Consider the following 16,950-nt stretch of genomic DNA (forward strand, 5'->3'; position numbering starts at 1 on the left):
AATTACCTTCTGAAATGAGGTATGTACAGCATGCATGAGCAAAATAAGATGATATAAATAGGGGTGAATGAAGTAAATACAATATTAAAAATAAAATAAAATAAAAAAAACCTGAGAGGTTTGATTCAAGTTGCACATTTATTGATTCTCAGTGATTCTGTAATTTGAAATATTCCTGGAAATATAATAATGTTGATAGTATGAAGTATTATTATAGATTATCTATCAATATGCAAAAAAATGTAAAATACATTAATTCAATTATGATTCAGTAAAGAGTATACTAAATTAACTAATACAACTTCAATTTTCATTTTGTCTCCAGAACTGCTTCTGAGTGTGGAAATTCTGGCTAAGTGTGGCCCAAATAAAATCCAAAATCCTGTTTCAGTTACAGTTAAGTCTGATGCATGTAGTCTGAGATTTTGTAAAATGTTTTCCTGCTGTTGTTTTGTGTCGTTTAGTCTGAAGTCCAGAATGCTCAAGTACGTTTTATTTTGAAATCTGTGGTCGGAAGTCGCATCTTAGATCCTGTCTGGTTTGACAGTGGCTGCTCCGTGTGTGTGTGTGTGTGTGTGTGTGTGTGTGTGTGTGTGTGTGTGTGTGTGTGTGTGAAATCGGCTTCCTGCTGCTGCTCGGTGTCCGCACACCGTCCGTCTCGTCAGTGTTGATCGGCTCGCCATGGCGGAAGGACGCAGAGAACAGCCGCCCCATCCTCTCTTCTCAATACCACCGGCCAGCAAGCGACCCTGCCTGCGCCCTGCTCCCCGAGGTCCCGGCCCGGGGCCAGGCCACGGCAGCGGGTTACCCAACTCCCGGTACCGTTCCCCGGAGTCCCTTTTGGACTGCGCCGCGAAGGCAGTAGCGGAAAAGTGGGCCTTCGAGAGAGTAGAGGAGCGCTTCGAGCGGATCCCGGAGCCCGTCCAGCGCCGCATCGTCTACTGGTCTTTTCCCCGCAACGAAAAGGAGATATGCATGTACTCTTCATTTCAGTGCCGAGTCGCTGGCGAGGAGGGTCCGTCGGCGGCAACCGGTGGTGCAGCGGTCGCAGGGTCCGGAGCAACGACCGCCGGTGGTAGTGGAGGATCTACCGCCGGTACGACGGCTACCGTAGGGGCAGCCGGAGCGGTGGGAACGGGAGACGGACTACCATTCCGCCGCGGTATCAGGCTGCTGGAGACCGGCTGTGTGGAAAACGTTTTACAAGTTGGTAAGTGGAATGTTTCAGTATAACCGAGGCGAAGCTTTTTGGCACAAACACTATGGACTGTTTCCGAGTCTCGCTGCTGCTGCTGGATCTGTTGGGGATGATTGATGGAAGTTTTCCCTGCCATCGTGGAAAGTATGCAAAGCGTCTGTTTTCGGCGCAAATAAAACCACACATGCTTCTGTGTGTGTTTTTAGTTCAGAGGGCTTATAAGGAAACATTTACTGTCGAATTTCGAGCTTTTATCGGACTTCTCTGTGAAAAGGGAAGCGAAGATAAGGTTGCTTGCTAGCTTAGCCAACCAGCTGCTGTTTAAAAATTAAAGGGCTTCCTATTGTGGCTTTTCATTAGTCTGTAGCTCTACCTCTGGCTACTGCGTCTTTGACCAGTTTTGCCTTTACGGTAAAGCCCCGTCTCACTGTGCACTGGGGTTTTGAAACAGGAGAAGCCGTGTTTCGGCAATTATTAGCAGTTTTTCTCCCTCTCCGGGGGTTTCTAGTCGACGTCCGGAGCTGGCTGAAGCCGTAACCCCGGCAGAGAGGCAGGGGAGGCGCGGAGGAGGAGGGCTGACAGACGCGGATACAAAAGGACCCAGCGTTACAGCGTCGGGGCTTTATTTTTGTTTGTGCGAAAAGTCGTTTTTTCTCAACTCACCATCGGTTGAGAAAGGCTTAGGCGAGGAACAAAGGCGGTTATTGGGTCTCTTATTATGATTAATCCAACGGTAATCCGAAAAAATCCCCCACAGCTTTTTGTTTATTTGCTGCTGCTGGTCGGACCGGACAAAGAGCGCAGTCGGCACGAACGTGGAAAATACATGTTGGGAGTGTTTGTGTTGTTTTTTATTAATAAAGATAACCCCATAGTGGCTGTATGTAACGTTAAATAGCTATTATTAGTGCGTTCGCCCGCAGCCTATCAGTCGCTTGCAACACAAAAGGCTTCCAGTTGAAATGATCGATAAGCGTCTCGCATTTCCAGCGCTGCAGAGGCTGTTTCCAAACAAAGGGCCATTCCGCAAAGCTCATTCTCCACTCACTCTCATTAGTTTCATACCTCCGGCTCCACACAGCCACGAAATGAGCTCAGACATCAGGGAAATTGATGAGATGAAACCGATGAATAGTCCAAAAAAAAAAAAACATGGTTTTTTATGGTTACCGGGAGGATTTTTCTAAGGCCATATGGTGTGAGAGCCACTGGAGCTTGTCTGGGGTTTCATGTTGCTCCAATGTATCGGGGGGGGGCTGCAAACTGTGGCTGCTGCGTTTCTCCCTGTGTGACTGCTGTATCTAATTGCATCTCATAAATGCTCATCGATTCCACCCATAACTAAACGAAATTTGAGACCTGTGAATATGAAAGTGAGATTTGTTGCAGTCTGGCTTGATAAGTTTGGCGAGTTTGAGTGTGTGGGAGAGAGTTGATATATAAGGACAATGTACAGTTAGTCACGTTTAAAAAGTCAAAATTGGTTTGACTTTACTTTTGTTGATTGCCACAAGGCCTTACATTCATAGACTATGTAATGAACTACTTTTACCACTTCCTGTCATTACAAACACATGATCTTGGTACTCCCACATAGGTGAAATCACATGTGAATGTAGATCTAGCCAGTTAATCTGTTAATGCTGGTGTGTGCATCCAGAGCTTCATTTAAAGATGTAAGAAACCGTGTCCTGGTGGGTATGAGCTTCAGTTGAAATTGAAATGATCAAAAAAAGCATACACCCACAAGCAAACACTTCTAGTTTTAACTACCTCACTGGCAAACTGTTTCCTATCTCCCCCAAGGTCAGTCATAGCAGGCAAGGCACATGTTCTTGTTTATCTGTCAACAAAACACAGGACGGGCTAAATAGCTGTGTGACATCAAGATAAGATTTGGCTTATTTTTCACTTTGCAGACCATGGGAACCTTTATTGTGGAGGTTTTACTGACTGACTTATCAGGAGAACAATTGTTTTTTTTTTTTTCAGAGCTGGATTTAGATAGGTTGGGCAACAGAGCGCGCTCCTACACAATGCACTCATTAAGGATCATGTTACACACCTGTAAATTACAGTCTTAAGATTGCTTTCACCTGACATAGCATAACATAATCACCACTTTAAATAGTGGCAGTACTTGTTTTTTAAGAAAGCAAGATGAATGCGCCTCATGTACTTTCTGAAAGGAACTTGCTGAGGAGCGATTAGGAATGAGACCGGGCTGCATGCTGACACATGCATGTTGATGATGCATGGTTTAAAATATGGCATCTCTGGGAAATGGAGTCTGAAAAACTGCTGTTAAACTTTTTAACCACAATACACATGCTAATTGTTTAGAAGGATTGCAAGCTACATTTATACACCAGAAATAACAAATACCTCTTTTACTGGATTTACTCTTTAGCTTTCTTGTAGTCAGGACAGAGTCATTGCCTGTCTCAAGTTGAGGTGGGTGATGCTGTGTTGTTATGCAGCTCCTCTCTGTGTTTGTGACTTCAGGGGTGCTGAAACTGCAGTTTTTCGCTGGCACTATACAGGTTTATAGACATCCACCAAATATGGGCAAATCAGGCATTCTCACAGCAATTCCCCTCACATCTTATTTAATGAAAAATCTAACTTACACAACCATGAAACAGCAAAGAGCACTGAAAGGATGAGCTCACAAGCCAGGCCATCATGAGATATAATTTTTTTTGTTATTCCTCTTAGCTATCACAAGCCCAGCAGGAGCTCCTGTTCCTGTAAACGCGTACTCATCTTTAGACTTGTTTTTTTTTCCTGCTTTCTCTGAATCGGTGTGCCTAGAGCCAGATCTGGAATTGCTCTTGTTTTTTAGGTAATTGCTAATGGGTCTAGTGCCAGGGGGTGGGGTAGGGTAGGGGGGCGGCAATCTGCGATCTGCTTTTCTACTCTGTGGTACTTGACAAATTCAGTGTCTGGGTCAGGGGAAGTTTAAGATCAGACTATGGGTGTGTGAGAAGCGGAGGACAACTGTTGCCTACTGTTACCACAATGGAAAAAAACCCACAAGTTTAAGCAACACAAAATCTAATTTTACTTTTTAGTTATTCTCTGGATATGGTTTCTTGCTGCTCGCTTGCCATTGAGTAATAATGAAATGCTTTTAGAAAGTTAGTCATTTCATTATAAACTGATAATACTTGCCGTTGATGACACATATGTATGCGTCAGCAGTTAAAAATCGAGTTGACTGTATGGATACCCTCCACCCCCGTACATCGCGAGTAAAGGTCTTGTCGGCCTCTTTTAACAGTAATACTGAGGGATTGAAGAGACGTGAGCTCATCAACAACTCATTGCCCCATGTGTTCATAATAATCTGCTCCTCGCCCCAAGTCATAATTAGAATAATCAAAGCTAAGCGTGCTTGTATTTGTAAACCCCCCCCCCATACACACCACATACACACATGCACGCCCAGAAGCCCCCTTTTCCAGAGCCTTATGAAGTCCTCAGAGAGCGGGAGGAAGGGATATAAGAGGAGGGAGGGAAGGCGGAGGGGTGTGGGGGGTTTCTTTAGCTTTGAGTCAAGCTTTGGGATTATTGGGTCATGCTTTGTTACCCAGCTGTAGAAAAACCCCTTGTTCACAGAACGGGGGGGGGGTCCTGTGTGTATGTGTGTTCACATCCCTGTCTCTGCGACGTTACATAAAGCTGTAATGGCTCCCTGACGCCTTTTGAAGCACCGGTGACAAAGCGAGGCAGCTAAATTGAACACGATTAAACTGTATGGGACAGTCAGTGAGTGGGCGGAAAACACTGGGGCTTCTTTACTCCAAATGTTCGAGGTCCTGAAATGTTACAAAGGTCCTACAACTACTCCTTTCATCGAAGCTGGGTATTGAAAATGGGTACTTTTTTTTTTTTTTTTGTGAAATGTGTCTATGTTTTGAAAACTGCCAAATACCAAAAGTTGGAATATCAAGCTTCATATGTTTTCCTAACTTAATCTGTGATCAGGTAGTCTTGGATTTTAGCAAAAAAAAAAAAAAGTTTAGTTTAGTTTAGACTTACAAAGTTATGTCTGTTTGATGTAACATTTATATTTGTCAAAATATCAAAGATGTCTCCGTTTTACAGTGGTATCCAGCAATTTCAAGCAATACCCAGTGCTGCATTCAAGTACCCTGAAGTGACTGTTCTTGTCCAGTGTGTAATTCCAAACTAGATTAACATAATGTTTGTCTAAATTCTGAAATAATTTCCCTTTTAAATGATAAGGAAAGAAGCAGGCAGTCAGAAGAGCACAACCAAATCATTTAATTTAATATCTATTAGGGTTATTACTAACAATATTTCTTTACTGATTAATCTGTCAATTATTAATTAATTAAGTGTAGTAGAATGTGGGGAAAAATGCAAAAAAAAATTAAAAAAAATAGCAGTCACAAGTGTCCAAAGCCAACATCTTTAATTTGCTTGTTTTTTCCAACCAACAGTTAAAAACGGATATGATTTTCAGTATGTTGAATGTGTGTGTATGTGTATAAGATAAGATAGACTTTATTTATCCCACTTGTGGGAAATTTACATTGTGTTGAGGTGTGGGTGGCTGGTCTTGCCAGTATTTCCTCAGGTGTAATTTCCTGGATGCAGGGTTCCTTGTTGCGGAAAAGCTTGCAAGCCTCTGGTGTAAATCTGCTCTTAAGTTGCTCAAGAGCGCGGCGATGAAAGACAGAAGGCGGCGATGAGCTCATCCTCGCTTGCCTCATCACCCATCTTTCTTCTGACTCGACTCTCAGGACCGAGTCCGCTGACACACTCAGTTTTCGTTCCATGTCTCTTCCTCTCTCCTGTCTTTACCTTTCCTTTGTCCTCTTTCTTCTTTCTTTCTTTATCTGCTTTTCACTCAATCATCAACCTGTATGTAAGTCCATGTCTGTCTGTTTTCTATATTTCAACCTCTTTTATGTTCTTTGCACACACTCACTCATCTCTGTTTCTGTAACTTACATCAGTAAAAGATGACTCGCACTTTAATCATATTCTGTCTGTAGGCTCCCACGTAGCAAAGGGCTGTTCGTCGGCCAAAGTTTTTTTTTCTCCCTCTACCTCTCCGTCTCCTCCGCTGTTCATACATGAGGCTGCTGCCGGTTGAGGAAGTGTTAGTGGTTTTGACAGGAGGACTGGGGGAAGCTGGAAAGAGTCAGTCATCAGTGTTGAGTGAGAAAGAGGTCAGACAGTTGTCAACAGTGCTCTGCGTGTGCGCCTCTGTGCTCACCTCTGTGCTGTTTCCACACTGTAGGGATGTTGGCTCATGTTCTTCTGGGTAACCATGAAGAACTTCACAGAGGTCAGATGGGTTAACTAACAGTGTGTGTGTATATGTGGGAGTGAATTCACTTATGTTTTTACTCTTTTGCACCATTTGCTCTTCAGTCCAATCTGTAGGCTGGAAATAAATGTAGTAATTTTACTTGCAAGTTTCATCTTTAGTATGTTTTACCTTATCTTTTATCCTGTAAATGTATATTAATGTAATTTTATCATTGTGTCCTGTTGTTTTTCACTCCAAAACTTTGTTTAATGAAGTCCTTTATGAAAAAGCTGTCATTATCTTAATGTGCATCATCACTTTCATGTAAAGAAATGGTACATTAACAACCTGTAAGTGCTTTAACCTTCACTGCAGTGGTAACTGCAGCTGGATACCTGAGCATTCATTTGAAAAAGCATGTTTTTCCTTCTTTAAGTGCATTTGTTCTTGTATATCTATTTATCCGTGTATATTCAGAACCCATACTGAGCCACAACTTTAGCCATTTAGCACACACAGGCATTCATACACACTCGCAAAGTCTGTCCCCAACCCTTCCCCAGCGCACAGCACAGACAGACAATATTTAATCAGTGTAATTAATTCCATGCCCGCCACACTTGAAAAGAGAAAATCGGTAAAACAAATCGTCCCCACACTCTTATTAGCTCTCAGAGAGGCTCGTGAAAGATGAGGCCATTAGGAAGATGCTCTGTTGTTGTATTCATCAAAGGGAGAGGCACCTGTACACAGGCGTGTGAGAGGGAGTGCATGAGGACTGATTATATAAAATCATTAATCAGAGGTTGTTGTTAGAGTGCTTCCTCCACCAGACAGCGAGGCGACCATCTGTATGTTACATTTGAGACACAAAAAGCATGATGGAAGAGGAATAGGAAAGTGCTAATCCACAGTTTCTTCTTTTGTTTTCAGTCTTATTGCTCTGTGCTTGTCAGTTGGACAGAGTGTCCACTGCTGTGATCTTCCTTGGATTTTTGTTGATTAATATCCATTTCTGATATACTCAGAGTGCCAAGCCGCTCATGCTGTTCACACGTGATCTATAGTCAAGACGGCACATCAAAACCAGAGGAAGAACTGCAAAAATCAAACAATCATTGAAGATGGCAGCAAAAAATAACAAAACCGAATCTTAACATAACCTTGCAAATCCTATTATTCCCTCTTACCAATGAATTAGGTTTAATTAGCATACTACGTGCTAAAGGGTTCAGCATGGTTCCCGCACTTATCTGTGCAGCAGCTCCTCTATGATTGTGAGTTCAATGTAAGCATCCATCAGTGTGTGCACACTCACCAGCCGCTTTTAAACATCCTGTTGAAGACAGGAATGTTGCCCCGTTATTCTGCCTTGCCGTTCTGTGTAAAAGGCATAAACACAGAATGGTGTTTTTTTTTTTTTTTTTTTTTAAGCCGGCTGTGTAAAACAGAGAGCTGTTGTTGCAGTGTAAACAAGCAAAGCTGGTATAAAGAGGGGTCTTCTTGATGGCAATGTAGCAGAATGTCTGTTTAAAAGGGGCTACTATTTCTCATTGCAGAAGTTGGCATAACTTTGTAGTATGTGCTACAGATATAAAACCCAGGGGATGGTTTGTCTTAAGGTCAACAAACACAGGGATGCTGCCAAATTTACCGTATGCATGATGTTTTTTCTTCTGTTTGTTTTGTCATAGATTTTTTTTAAAGACATGGTGGCTTCCTAGTTGTCGACCACAGTGTTTCATATTTCAAGAGGCACGTGCTAGAGGCAGTTATGTAAATTCAGAGGTTTGTGGGTACGCGTGCAATAATGTGAAGACATGCAGCAAGCCTAATAGCCTCAGAAGGCCTCAAATGAAATGCTTATTGGATCGTTGAACAGTATCTGAACCCACCCCCCCTCCCTTCCCCTGGGCCACAAGCCTCCTTTTATCCATTTATTTAATTTTCAGAAGCTACTGCTGTGCTTTTGAGGTAAACTTTTAAAAGTACATAGCATCACCTCCTTTACAAAAGATGTGTCGCGGGACACAGACAGAACTGAGTGAAGATGTTATCAGTATTGTGTTAAAGTAGAATGTAGAAAACCAACAAAGTACCAAAAAAGTCAGCAGTAAATTAATGAAGAAGTATGTGAAATATTTTCTTAAAGCCAAAGAACCTCTACAATTAACCTCACGTGGCTCACTTTTGATAAATGATGGCTGCTCTTTTTCTTGCTGTATCCCTCAGTATTTCCAGCATTGTTTTCATTTTTTCCCCATGTGTCTTTCCCTCATGTGCTTTCTGTTTAAACCTGGCCTCAGGTGCTTCAGCCACATTTTTGCTGTGATTTCCAGCTATGCCATTTCCACTCTGGACTTGTTTGCAGCAGCAAGCAAAAATGGCATTCCTAGCTGTTGGTACTGTTTGCTCAGCGTCATCCCTCCACAACGGCTCATTTTCTTACAGTTGTGTAACCGTACAGCGTGCATGTACGAAGCCTGCGTTAGATACAAAAAACACACAGAGCAAACACATTTTACCACTGCTGTCTGGTTTTTATGCCTCCCTATCCTTAGTACTTTTACTTTGGGTGGTGGGTGTGCAATTATCAGCTGACATCAATGGTGGCCTTGTCCTCTTAGGTTCTAAAGCTGACAACCTGCTGTATTCAGTTATTGCACTGTTCCACACCTGTCTTTTATTGGCTCTCTCTGTGTGTATAAGTGTGTGTTTTCCATGGTTGTTGTACACATTTGGTCCCTGTCTGTGTCTTACAGAGGGGCTGGACTTGAAAGAGAAGGCCGAGGATTGCAGGATGACTGGACTATTATGTCCTTGTTTAGTTGTAATTGCCTAATGTTGGTGAGAAAGAAGAGAAATGGTCAGACATGGAGGGGGAAGAGGGTATTTGAAATGCAAAACAGGCCCAAATTAAACTCTGTCATATGATCATGTTGTTAGCCCCATAAGCACCAGAGCTCTATGATGGTGGGAAATATATTCTCTAGACGACTACTTCATGTAATATAATAACATGAGATTAAGTGACGCATTTCCATAAAAATAAAAGCAGTGCCTGGGGTGTGGAACATAGCAGGAGGGGAAATCCAGGATGACTTTAGTGGGGGAGTGAAGCAGTGACAGGTAGCATTGTTTAAAAAAATTCTCCTGGGTGTAGGCCTATTTGTTCCTAAAGTTGATTTTGACATGCACCAGCCTAACCGTCTTCTCATGAAAGATGAAGTTGTCTTGAACTAGAAGAAGTTCAGGCCCCAACAGTCTTGTCAATAGTATAATTTTATGGCAGACTAAAAGTTTAAACCTGTTTTCCTTTTATTGTCCCTCAAACCCATTTAGCTTCCTCCCTTTTTCACTTTGTGAGAGAAAAAAGCAGCATTATTATGTTCATTGTTGTGATGCTATTGATTACTTGATGGTTGGATAAAACTCACTCAAGCAGAACTCAAGGTGTGTCTGCGGCTTCGATTGTCTTTTTTTGATTAGCTGCAGGCAGTTTTGGAGGAGCCCTCAAAACCTAAAGGAGGCAGTGTTTTTTTTTTTTTACACGAGGTGCTGTGGCTTATTGTCTGTGGATCCTTTGGTGATATCTCAATTAGTTTGCAACATTTCAGACAGAAATGAACAACAGCATGTAGAGCCAGCTAGCAAAAACAATTCAAGCAACTATACAACTATAACATATTTATCAATGTCATCAATTATATTGTATGTATTAAAAAGTGACCAATATCCACCCATTCTTGCCATGTAGAGTTTAACAGGCTAAAGTTGAGGACATGGGACAATATTTGAAAAAGTTTGACATGCTCAGGAAATATACTTGTTATGTTTTCTGAGCTTTAGACAAGAAGATTGATGCTACTCTCATGTCTGTATGTTAAATATAAAGCTAAAGCCAGCAGGCAGTTAGCTTAGCCTAGCCTGTTGGAGACAAGGCTCTACCTACCAGCAGCTTTTGCAAACATTAATATAACATTAATTAGACACAAGTACAGGTACTGGTGGACATATTTTTAAACTTGAAACAGAGCCGCACTGACTGTTCCTGGCCACTTTTTTACAGTCTTACAGCTTAGTTATGCTAAGCTAACTGGTTGCCGACTGCAGCTTCATATTAGCCTACAGATATGAGAGTTAGAATCAATTTTGGTATTTTTCAGCAAGAAATTAAACATATTTCCCTGAATCTTGAAGTATTCCATTATGTTCATGGTTTATGTTTTCTATCATGTTTTATTTGTGCCTGCTGTGCACACTTCCTGTCTTTCTTTGTATGCTAAAGCAGCAGTCAAAGAGCAGACACAGGAGACCAAACCATAACAGTGAAAAGATCAGGGATTCTCAGAGCCAATTAGATTAGATTTGACCTTTTAGACTCCGCAGCATCATCTGCTGTGGGCACTTCTTGGTTTGATCTGTGTGGCAGCGCAAATACCAAAGGAACCAGTTTGGGGTTATTGCACTGTGAATACTGCAACCTTGTACACATTACAGATGCACACAGCATGAATACTAAACACAACGCTATGTATGGCAGCAAATGGAAAGCAACCACTTTAAAGAAACTTAAAATAATGTTATTATCTTTTCTAGTTCCACATCTGTAGTGTTTTTTACACAGGACTCCACTCGCTCTCACTTCTAATGGAAATTCCTCTTCTTTCTGTTCCCATGATGCCCTGCTTTGTGTTAGGCAGTCCTGCCCGTTTCTCGATCTCTATGCTGATGTTTTCCATTTTTCCTTTGAATGCAGTGAGTTTGGTGCTTTGTTGTGTTGCCCATCTCAGCTTGAAATGGCCAGTCGTAGATCACAGATATCTGACACAGATAGTCATCACTCCTCTTTTTAACTCTTCTTTTGAATACACACACAGTTGTGTATTGCAGTGAGTGCCTGTATCCTATGTGCTTTTCCAATCTCAGCAGCACTCAGAGCCCCTCACAACAACAGTGCTATTATTGCCAACAAGACAGACGAGGGCCCATAGGAGTCCATTGTGTGTGAGCCTTCCATTATGGTTGGATTAGGAACTATTTCCATACATTTGGTTGACTTTGATCTCAGGAAATGGTAGTCAACAACCATACTGCATGTCTTTTTTCTTTCTGCATGTGTGCAGCCTAGTATTGTCATGGCCCACAGATGTGCTCTTTCTCCTCATAGCTCTGTCATCTTTCTTTCAGATGAAAACATTCTCTGCCTGCATTCCTGTTTTAACAGTTAATATGTAATTCATCATCACTGACCCCTTCAAGTGTTTTGATCGATGCTGATTGGAAGGGTTTCTCTGTCCCTGGTCATCTTGTGCTTTTCATCGCTCTCTTTCACTCAATCATTCCTTTTCCCCAAATGTGTGGATAAGGTTTTAAAGGAAGCACTTAGTGCTAAAAGTACGAATAATTATATCACTTAGCAACCAAGTCCCCTATTATGGTGATTCAGAATGTCAGTGTGCATTAGCAAATGGAACAGGGCCTTCTGTGTGGCTGAATTATTCTGAGTCGTTCGCTGTGTGAATCTGAAATGTGACCACCACTCTTTAACCTCCCGAAGGTTCTTAAAAGTCTAAACCATTCCCAGTATTCAGGTTCACTTTATCTCTATAGGTACTTTTACATACAGTTGCTAAAGTTTAATAAAGCTCTGAAATGAGGGAAAAATCAAACCATCATAAATATGAATGTGTTTTGGGAATTGATTGACACTGCTTTCAGCTAAAGCGTCTCCATGGTATTAAAAACAGGTGGGCTTAGATCTATTCAACCTCAAAAGAGACTTATACATTGGAATAGCAGCATCTCCATGCTTTATGGAGAATGAGAGAGTGTGGACAGTTAAAGACACAGTTGGTAAACCCAATGAAAACAAGCATCTTACCCACACCACCAAAATTCTAGCTAAACGTTGAACAAAACTTTGATGAACAAACAAACACCACAAAACAGCAAAATCAAAATTTATAAAAGGATATTTCTGGTTCATTACTATGTGGTGAACTAATTTTTCCATTTCCCAAACTTTCAGTAGTAAACTTCATCACAGTTTTTATTTGTACTTGTTTTCCTCACTGTGACTCACCTATCTGTTTAGTAAGTGGCTGTTGGGTCATGCTGCTCTATTGATGGCCTCTTTCTCTTTAAACAAGCCAGACTACTAACTGGTAGGATAGATACAATCACATCAGGATGTAGAGAGGAAGATGCCTCCTCAGTCTTGCTAATTGAACACTGTGTTAATATCAGTCGCCCCTCTATACCTTTTTCTGTAAATTATTCTTTAGGATTTTCCACAGTTTTCCCCCCTTTCTCTGTCTGTCTCCCCCCCTCCTCTCTCTCTCTTTCTCTTCCTGCCTGCTAATAACAGCACTCTGTGTGGGTTTCTTTAGTGGAAGGCTTGCTATGGCCCATTAGGCTGCAATCTCACCAACAAATGAATGGTAAGATGACTGCAGAGAGAGGAGGAGGAGGAGGACAGGAGGCGAGGATGGAAAAGGGCCAGGGTGCGGATGGGATGGGTGAGAAGAGAGATGAAGGAGGGGGAGAAGGGAAGGAGACAGAAGAGAGGGAGAAGAGGGTGTGAAGGAAGGAGGAATGGAGGGAAAAGGAGAATGTGAAAAGAGGTGTGAAGCGAGGAGGAAGGGAAGGAGGGGAGAGCTGAAAGGCAAATGTAAGATGTACATAGCCAACCTGTCACCTCTGGCTCTCCCTTCCCCCTTCACACACACACACTCACACACACACTCAGCAGTCACAGAAAAAGCCAAAGGGGAGGGAGGGACCTCATTAGGCTCCCAGCAGTCCATCACACACAGGGAGAGAGAGAGAGAGAGAGAGAGAGGGATAGAGACTACTGAGCTCTGTGGTGGGGGGTGGGGATGCCCTGAGAAAAGAAGGGAGCAAAGGGAGGAATGAAACTGAATTGATAGGAGCAGTCAAGTGCAGCAACACACACACACACACACACACCAATACATGCAGGGGACAGAAGAGGACAAGCTCCCACCACACACACATACACACACACACCACCCCTCTCTATGCATTATGATTAATATGATCAACAGCCGTGAGGATAAGTCTGGTCAAGACCTCTCACCCTCTTACATGCACACACACACACATGCACACATGCACACACACACAAATGTTGGTCTACTTCTCTCAAAGTGTCTCCATGCTCTTCTCTGGCTCGTCTATTCACACACCCTCCTCACCTCGACTAGCCTACTCCACCCTCCTCGCACCCAAACAAAGATAGAGGAGACAGACAGAGGAAAGGTTTTTTTTTTTAATATCCTCTTTTGTCCAGTGTTTTATTACACTCGTAGAAGCCTGGTATTCAGGAATATTGGCAAAATATCTTCAGGTTCAATGTAGATATTTAGTTGTTCACAAAAAAGAATAATCTAGAACAATCATCCAGTCTGTAAAATATCAGAAAATGCCTTTACAATTTCTCAGAATGCAAGTCGAGGTATTTAAATGGCTTGTTTTTATCAGGCCAAGATTAGAAAAAATAGCATTTCATTCTCACACAGAACAAAGGCAGTCAGCTGGAAGTGTGCTCTTGTCATGTTTCCTTGAAAACACTTTTGTTGTGGCTAATTCATTTTCTGTGGATTGTCTAATCGATTAATAGCCGAATCATTTTAGCTTCAGCCACAACCACAGCTGATGTATCCACATTCAGGAGGATTGTTTATGCTTCAGTTTAGAGAATAATAAACATACCCAGTTCTCTTTTATTGTTTTGCAACCCACTTGGACATTTTACCATAACAAATTCATCCTAAACATTTCCACTGACAAGCAATTAAGCCAGCCGGGAGCAATATTTGTAACAATGTGGGTACCAATGGTTCATTGATGATTAGTATCATATGATTACAAAAAGGTTGCCAGGTTGGAATAGAGCCTTGGAAAAAATTTTAAGATGGCCCCTGAGCTGCATGCAAGCATCCTGAAATCACATCCCTGGTCTGTATGAAGCTTTGAGTTCTTATGGAATGCAGGAAAAGGAAGACTCAGCTTTCCTCTGCAGGTCAGGAACATCAGTCTGCTCCTGACTAGTTTTGGAATGTGGCTTTTTTTAGCTTTGAAATTTTAAAAAGGAAAATTAATAGACACTTCAAAGAATGGAATAAAGCACACTGACAGACCTATGAATGTGTTTGTGTATCATAGTTGACGGCACAAAATTGTCCTCATGGAACCTCCTTGAATCGACTGTGGCTTTGCTGAAAATCTGCTCCTGGACTTGACCATACACTGAGCAGACAGACACACACATTAGTAGACAGACAGCATCACAGCTGTGTACAGCTGTAAATAAATTTCTACAGATAACATAATGAGCAAATGGATCCTGGGTAAAAACCCCTCTTGCTAATGCAGCTGTTTGAAACATTACCTATGTTAGATGGCCTCAAGACGTTTGAACCCAAACCACTTAAACTGTCAGTTCAGATGAGGCCAGTAAACTGTCCATCACTGGAAGCACATAATAGGTTACTAAATGTCCACTTTAAGGCTGTGAATTATTTCCTACTTACTTTGCTGTGCACCTCACTGTGTGTGAATGTGTGTGTGTCCAAGTGTGGGCATATATCAGTGAATGCAGGGTTTCTAGTTGTCATGGTGTAACAGGATTAGGTGCCTTCTCCACTGCCTTACACCGGAGGACCATTGCTGTGTGTGTGTGTGTGTGTGTGTTTTCGTGTGTGCTGGGGTCCATTGTTAGAAGTTTTGTCCCGGGGGGTCTTGCTCTGTCCTGTAAATCCCGATTTGGGGGGGGGGGGGGTATTTCCTGTCTGTCTGTACTCACGTGCCTGTTTTTCAGACATCCTGAGTGGAACATGACGCCTTGTCAAAATGTCATTGTTATTGTGTCGAAATCACGGATTATTAAGTGTGTCCCCATTTACTGGAAGCGACTGTTTATTTGATGGTGTGAAGTTAGTTATTTCTTTGAACTTCCTCATTTTGATTTGTTTGTTTCTTCCTTTTAGTTTCTGTCTTGACCTTAATGGAAATAATATTGAGCACAAAAAATAATCCAACATCCTATCAGAGATTCTCCTCCCCTTTGTCTTCCACTGCTTCTAACTTTCTGTTCCTCCTTGGAACACACACTTAGAGGCGTGATCTGTATATTCTTTTCTTTTTAGATTTTAAAGTCTAATTTTCACCTAGTTAAATTTTGCCTGAAAAAAGTGAGTGTGTAGCATACTAAGCACTTTTTCTGCCACGGCAGCAGGAAATCTTTGTGTGTGTGTGTGTGTGTGTGTGTGTGTGTATATATATATATATATATACTCTGTGTGTGTGTGTGTGTGTGTGTGTGTGTAAATCAGTGTTCAAAGTGTTGTGAGTTATCAGTGGGATGTAACACCACTGCTGTAACAGTGGGATTAAAGCTGTGCTTATGAAAGAAGCAATTAAATGGTATCTTATCTCATCTGCTTCTAACACCAAAAAGCACTTTAATATTTTTCAAGTTTTCTCCTCTTCCACTTCTCTGGAGGCATCTGCAGGTTCCCAGCAGACTCTGCTGAATAGTCGGTGGTCGAACTGTCCTTCCATCTACTTGGTTAGTTAAACTTGTCAAATGTGGATAGGCAACTCGGCTTTTTACTCTTTATATCACCTTTCTTACTGCTAATGAAGATAATTGCAGCATTTTTTATTCATAAATGCATATTTTACAGTGTGTTGCTGTAATATAATAGCAGTTCAATCTACAGCCACTTCATGAAAAATTAATATTTATATTTATTTATTTATATTTTAAAAAATCAGTTCACTAGTTGATCAACAGAAACATTAATTAGAAACTATTGATAATAGAGTTTTTCAATATTTTCTTCTCCCTACTGTTTTTTCATTATTCAGTCAGTTGATCTTCAGTGTTTGTTTTTGACATTTTTAGACCCAACAATCAACTAATTGAGAAAATCATCAACAGATGATTGTATGTCTTAATATGCTGGTCTAACCACCTGTTGTATGCCAGTTGTCCAGTGGAAACAACAGCAGACTTAGTGTGAGTACAGAGTGGCCTCAACATGTAATGTTCAAATGGAGAGAAGCTCAAAGTGGCGTAGTATGTTTTTGTTAAAAGCCTCGCTGCAGAGTTCAGGACCAGTTAGATTTGAGTGAATCAGTTGTCAGTGTTACAGTAGTGGAGCTGTGATTTACCGAAAGCATGGTTATTGTTATAGTTATAGAAAACTCTGAGGCTGCCGGTCTTTGATCTCTCCAACAGTTCAGCTTTGAACTGTGCATAGTTACTAAGATTAACAGAGACAAATTCTGTCACTGACAGGTGAACGCTGGGGAATGTAGCATACAGCAACCGCAAGACACAAAACCTAAGAGATATAAACTCTGAAAAAAGTTGACATTGTTTTTGTCTTAACTTCACTTCTTTCGTTGCTTGATATAAATAGCTTTGCTCAGC

The 16,950-nt window shown here is 41.6% G+C and overlaps 1 protein-coding gene across 1 annotated transcript in view; it reads left to right on the forward strand.

Moving 5' to 3' along the window:
- The first annotated feature begins 266 nt into the window (after nt 1-266).
- Nucleotides 267-16,950, forward strand: part of zswim5 (zinc finger, SWIM-type containing 5) — a 62,829-nt gene continuing 46,145 nt past the window's right edge. The window contains 1 exon segment of the mRNA XM_018677570.2: nt 267-1,210. Within this exon segment, the coding sequence (XP_018533086.1) occupies nt 682-1,210 (529 nt within the window). The 5' untranslated portion in view covers nt 267-681.

This window comes from Lates calcarifer, linkage group LG4 (genome assembly GCF_001640805.2).
Source record: "Lates calcarifer isolate ASB-BC8 linkage group LG4, TLL_Latcal_v3, whole genome shotgun sequence".
Taxonomy (NCBI): domain Eukaryota; kingdom Metazoa; phylum Chordata; class Actinopteri; family Centropomidae; genus Lates; species Lates calcarifer.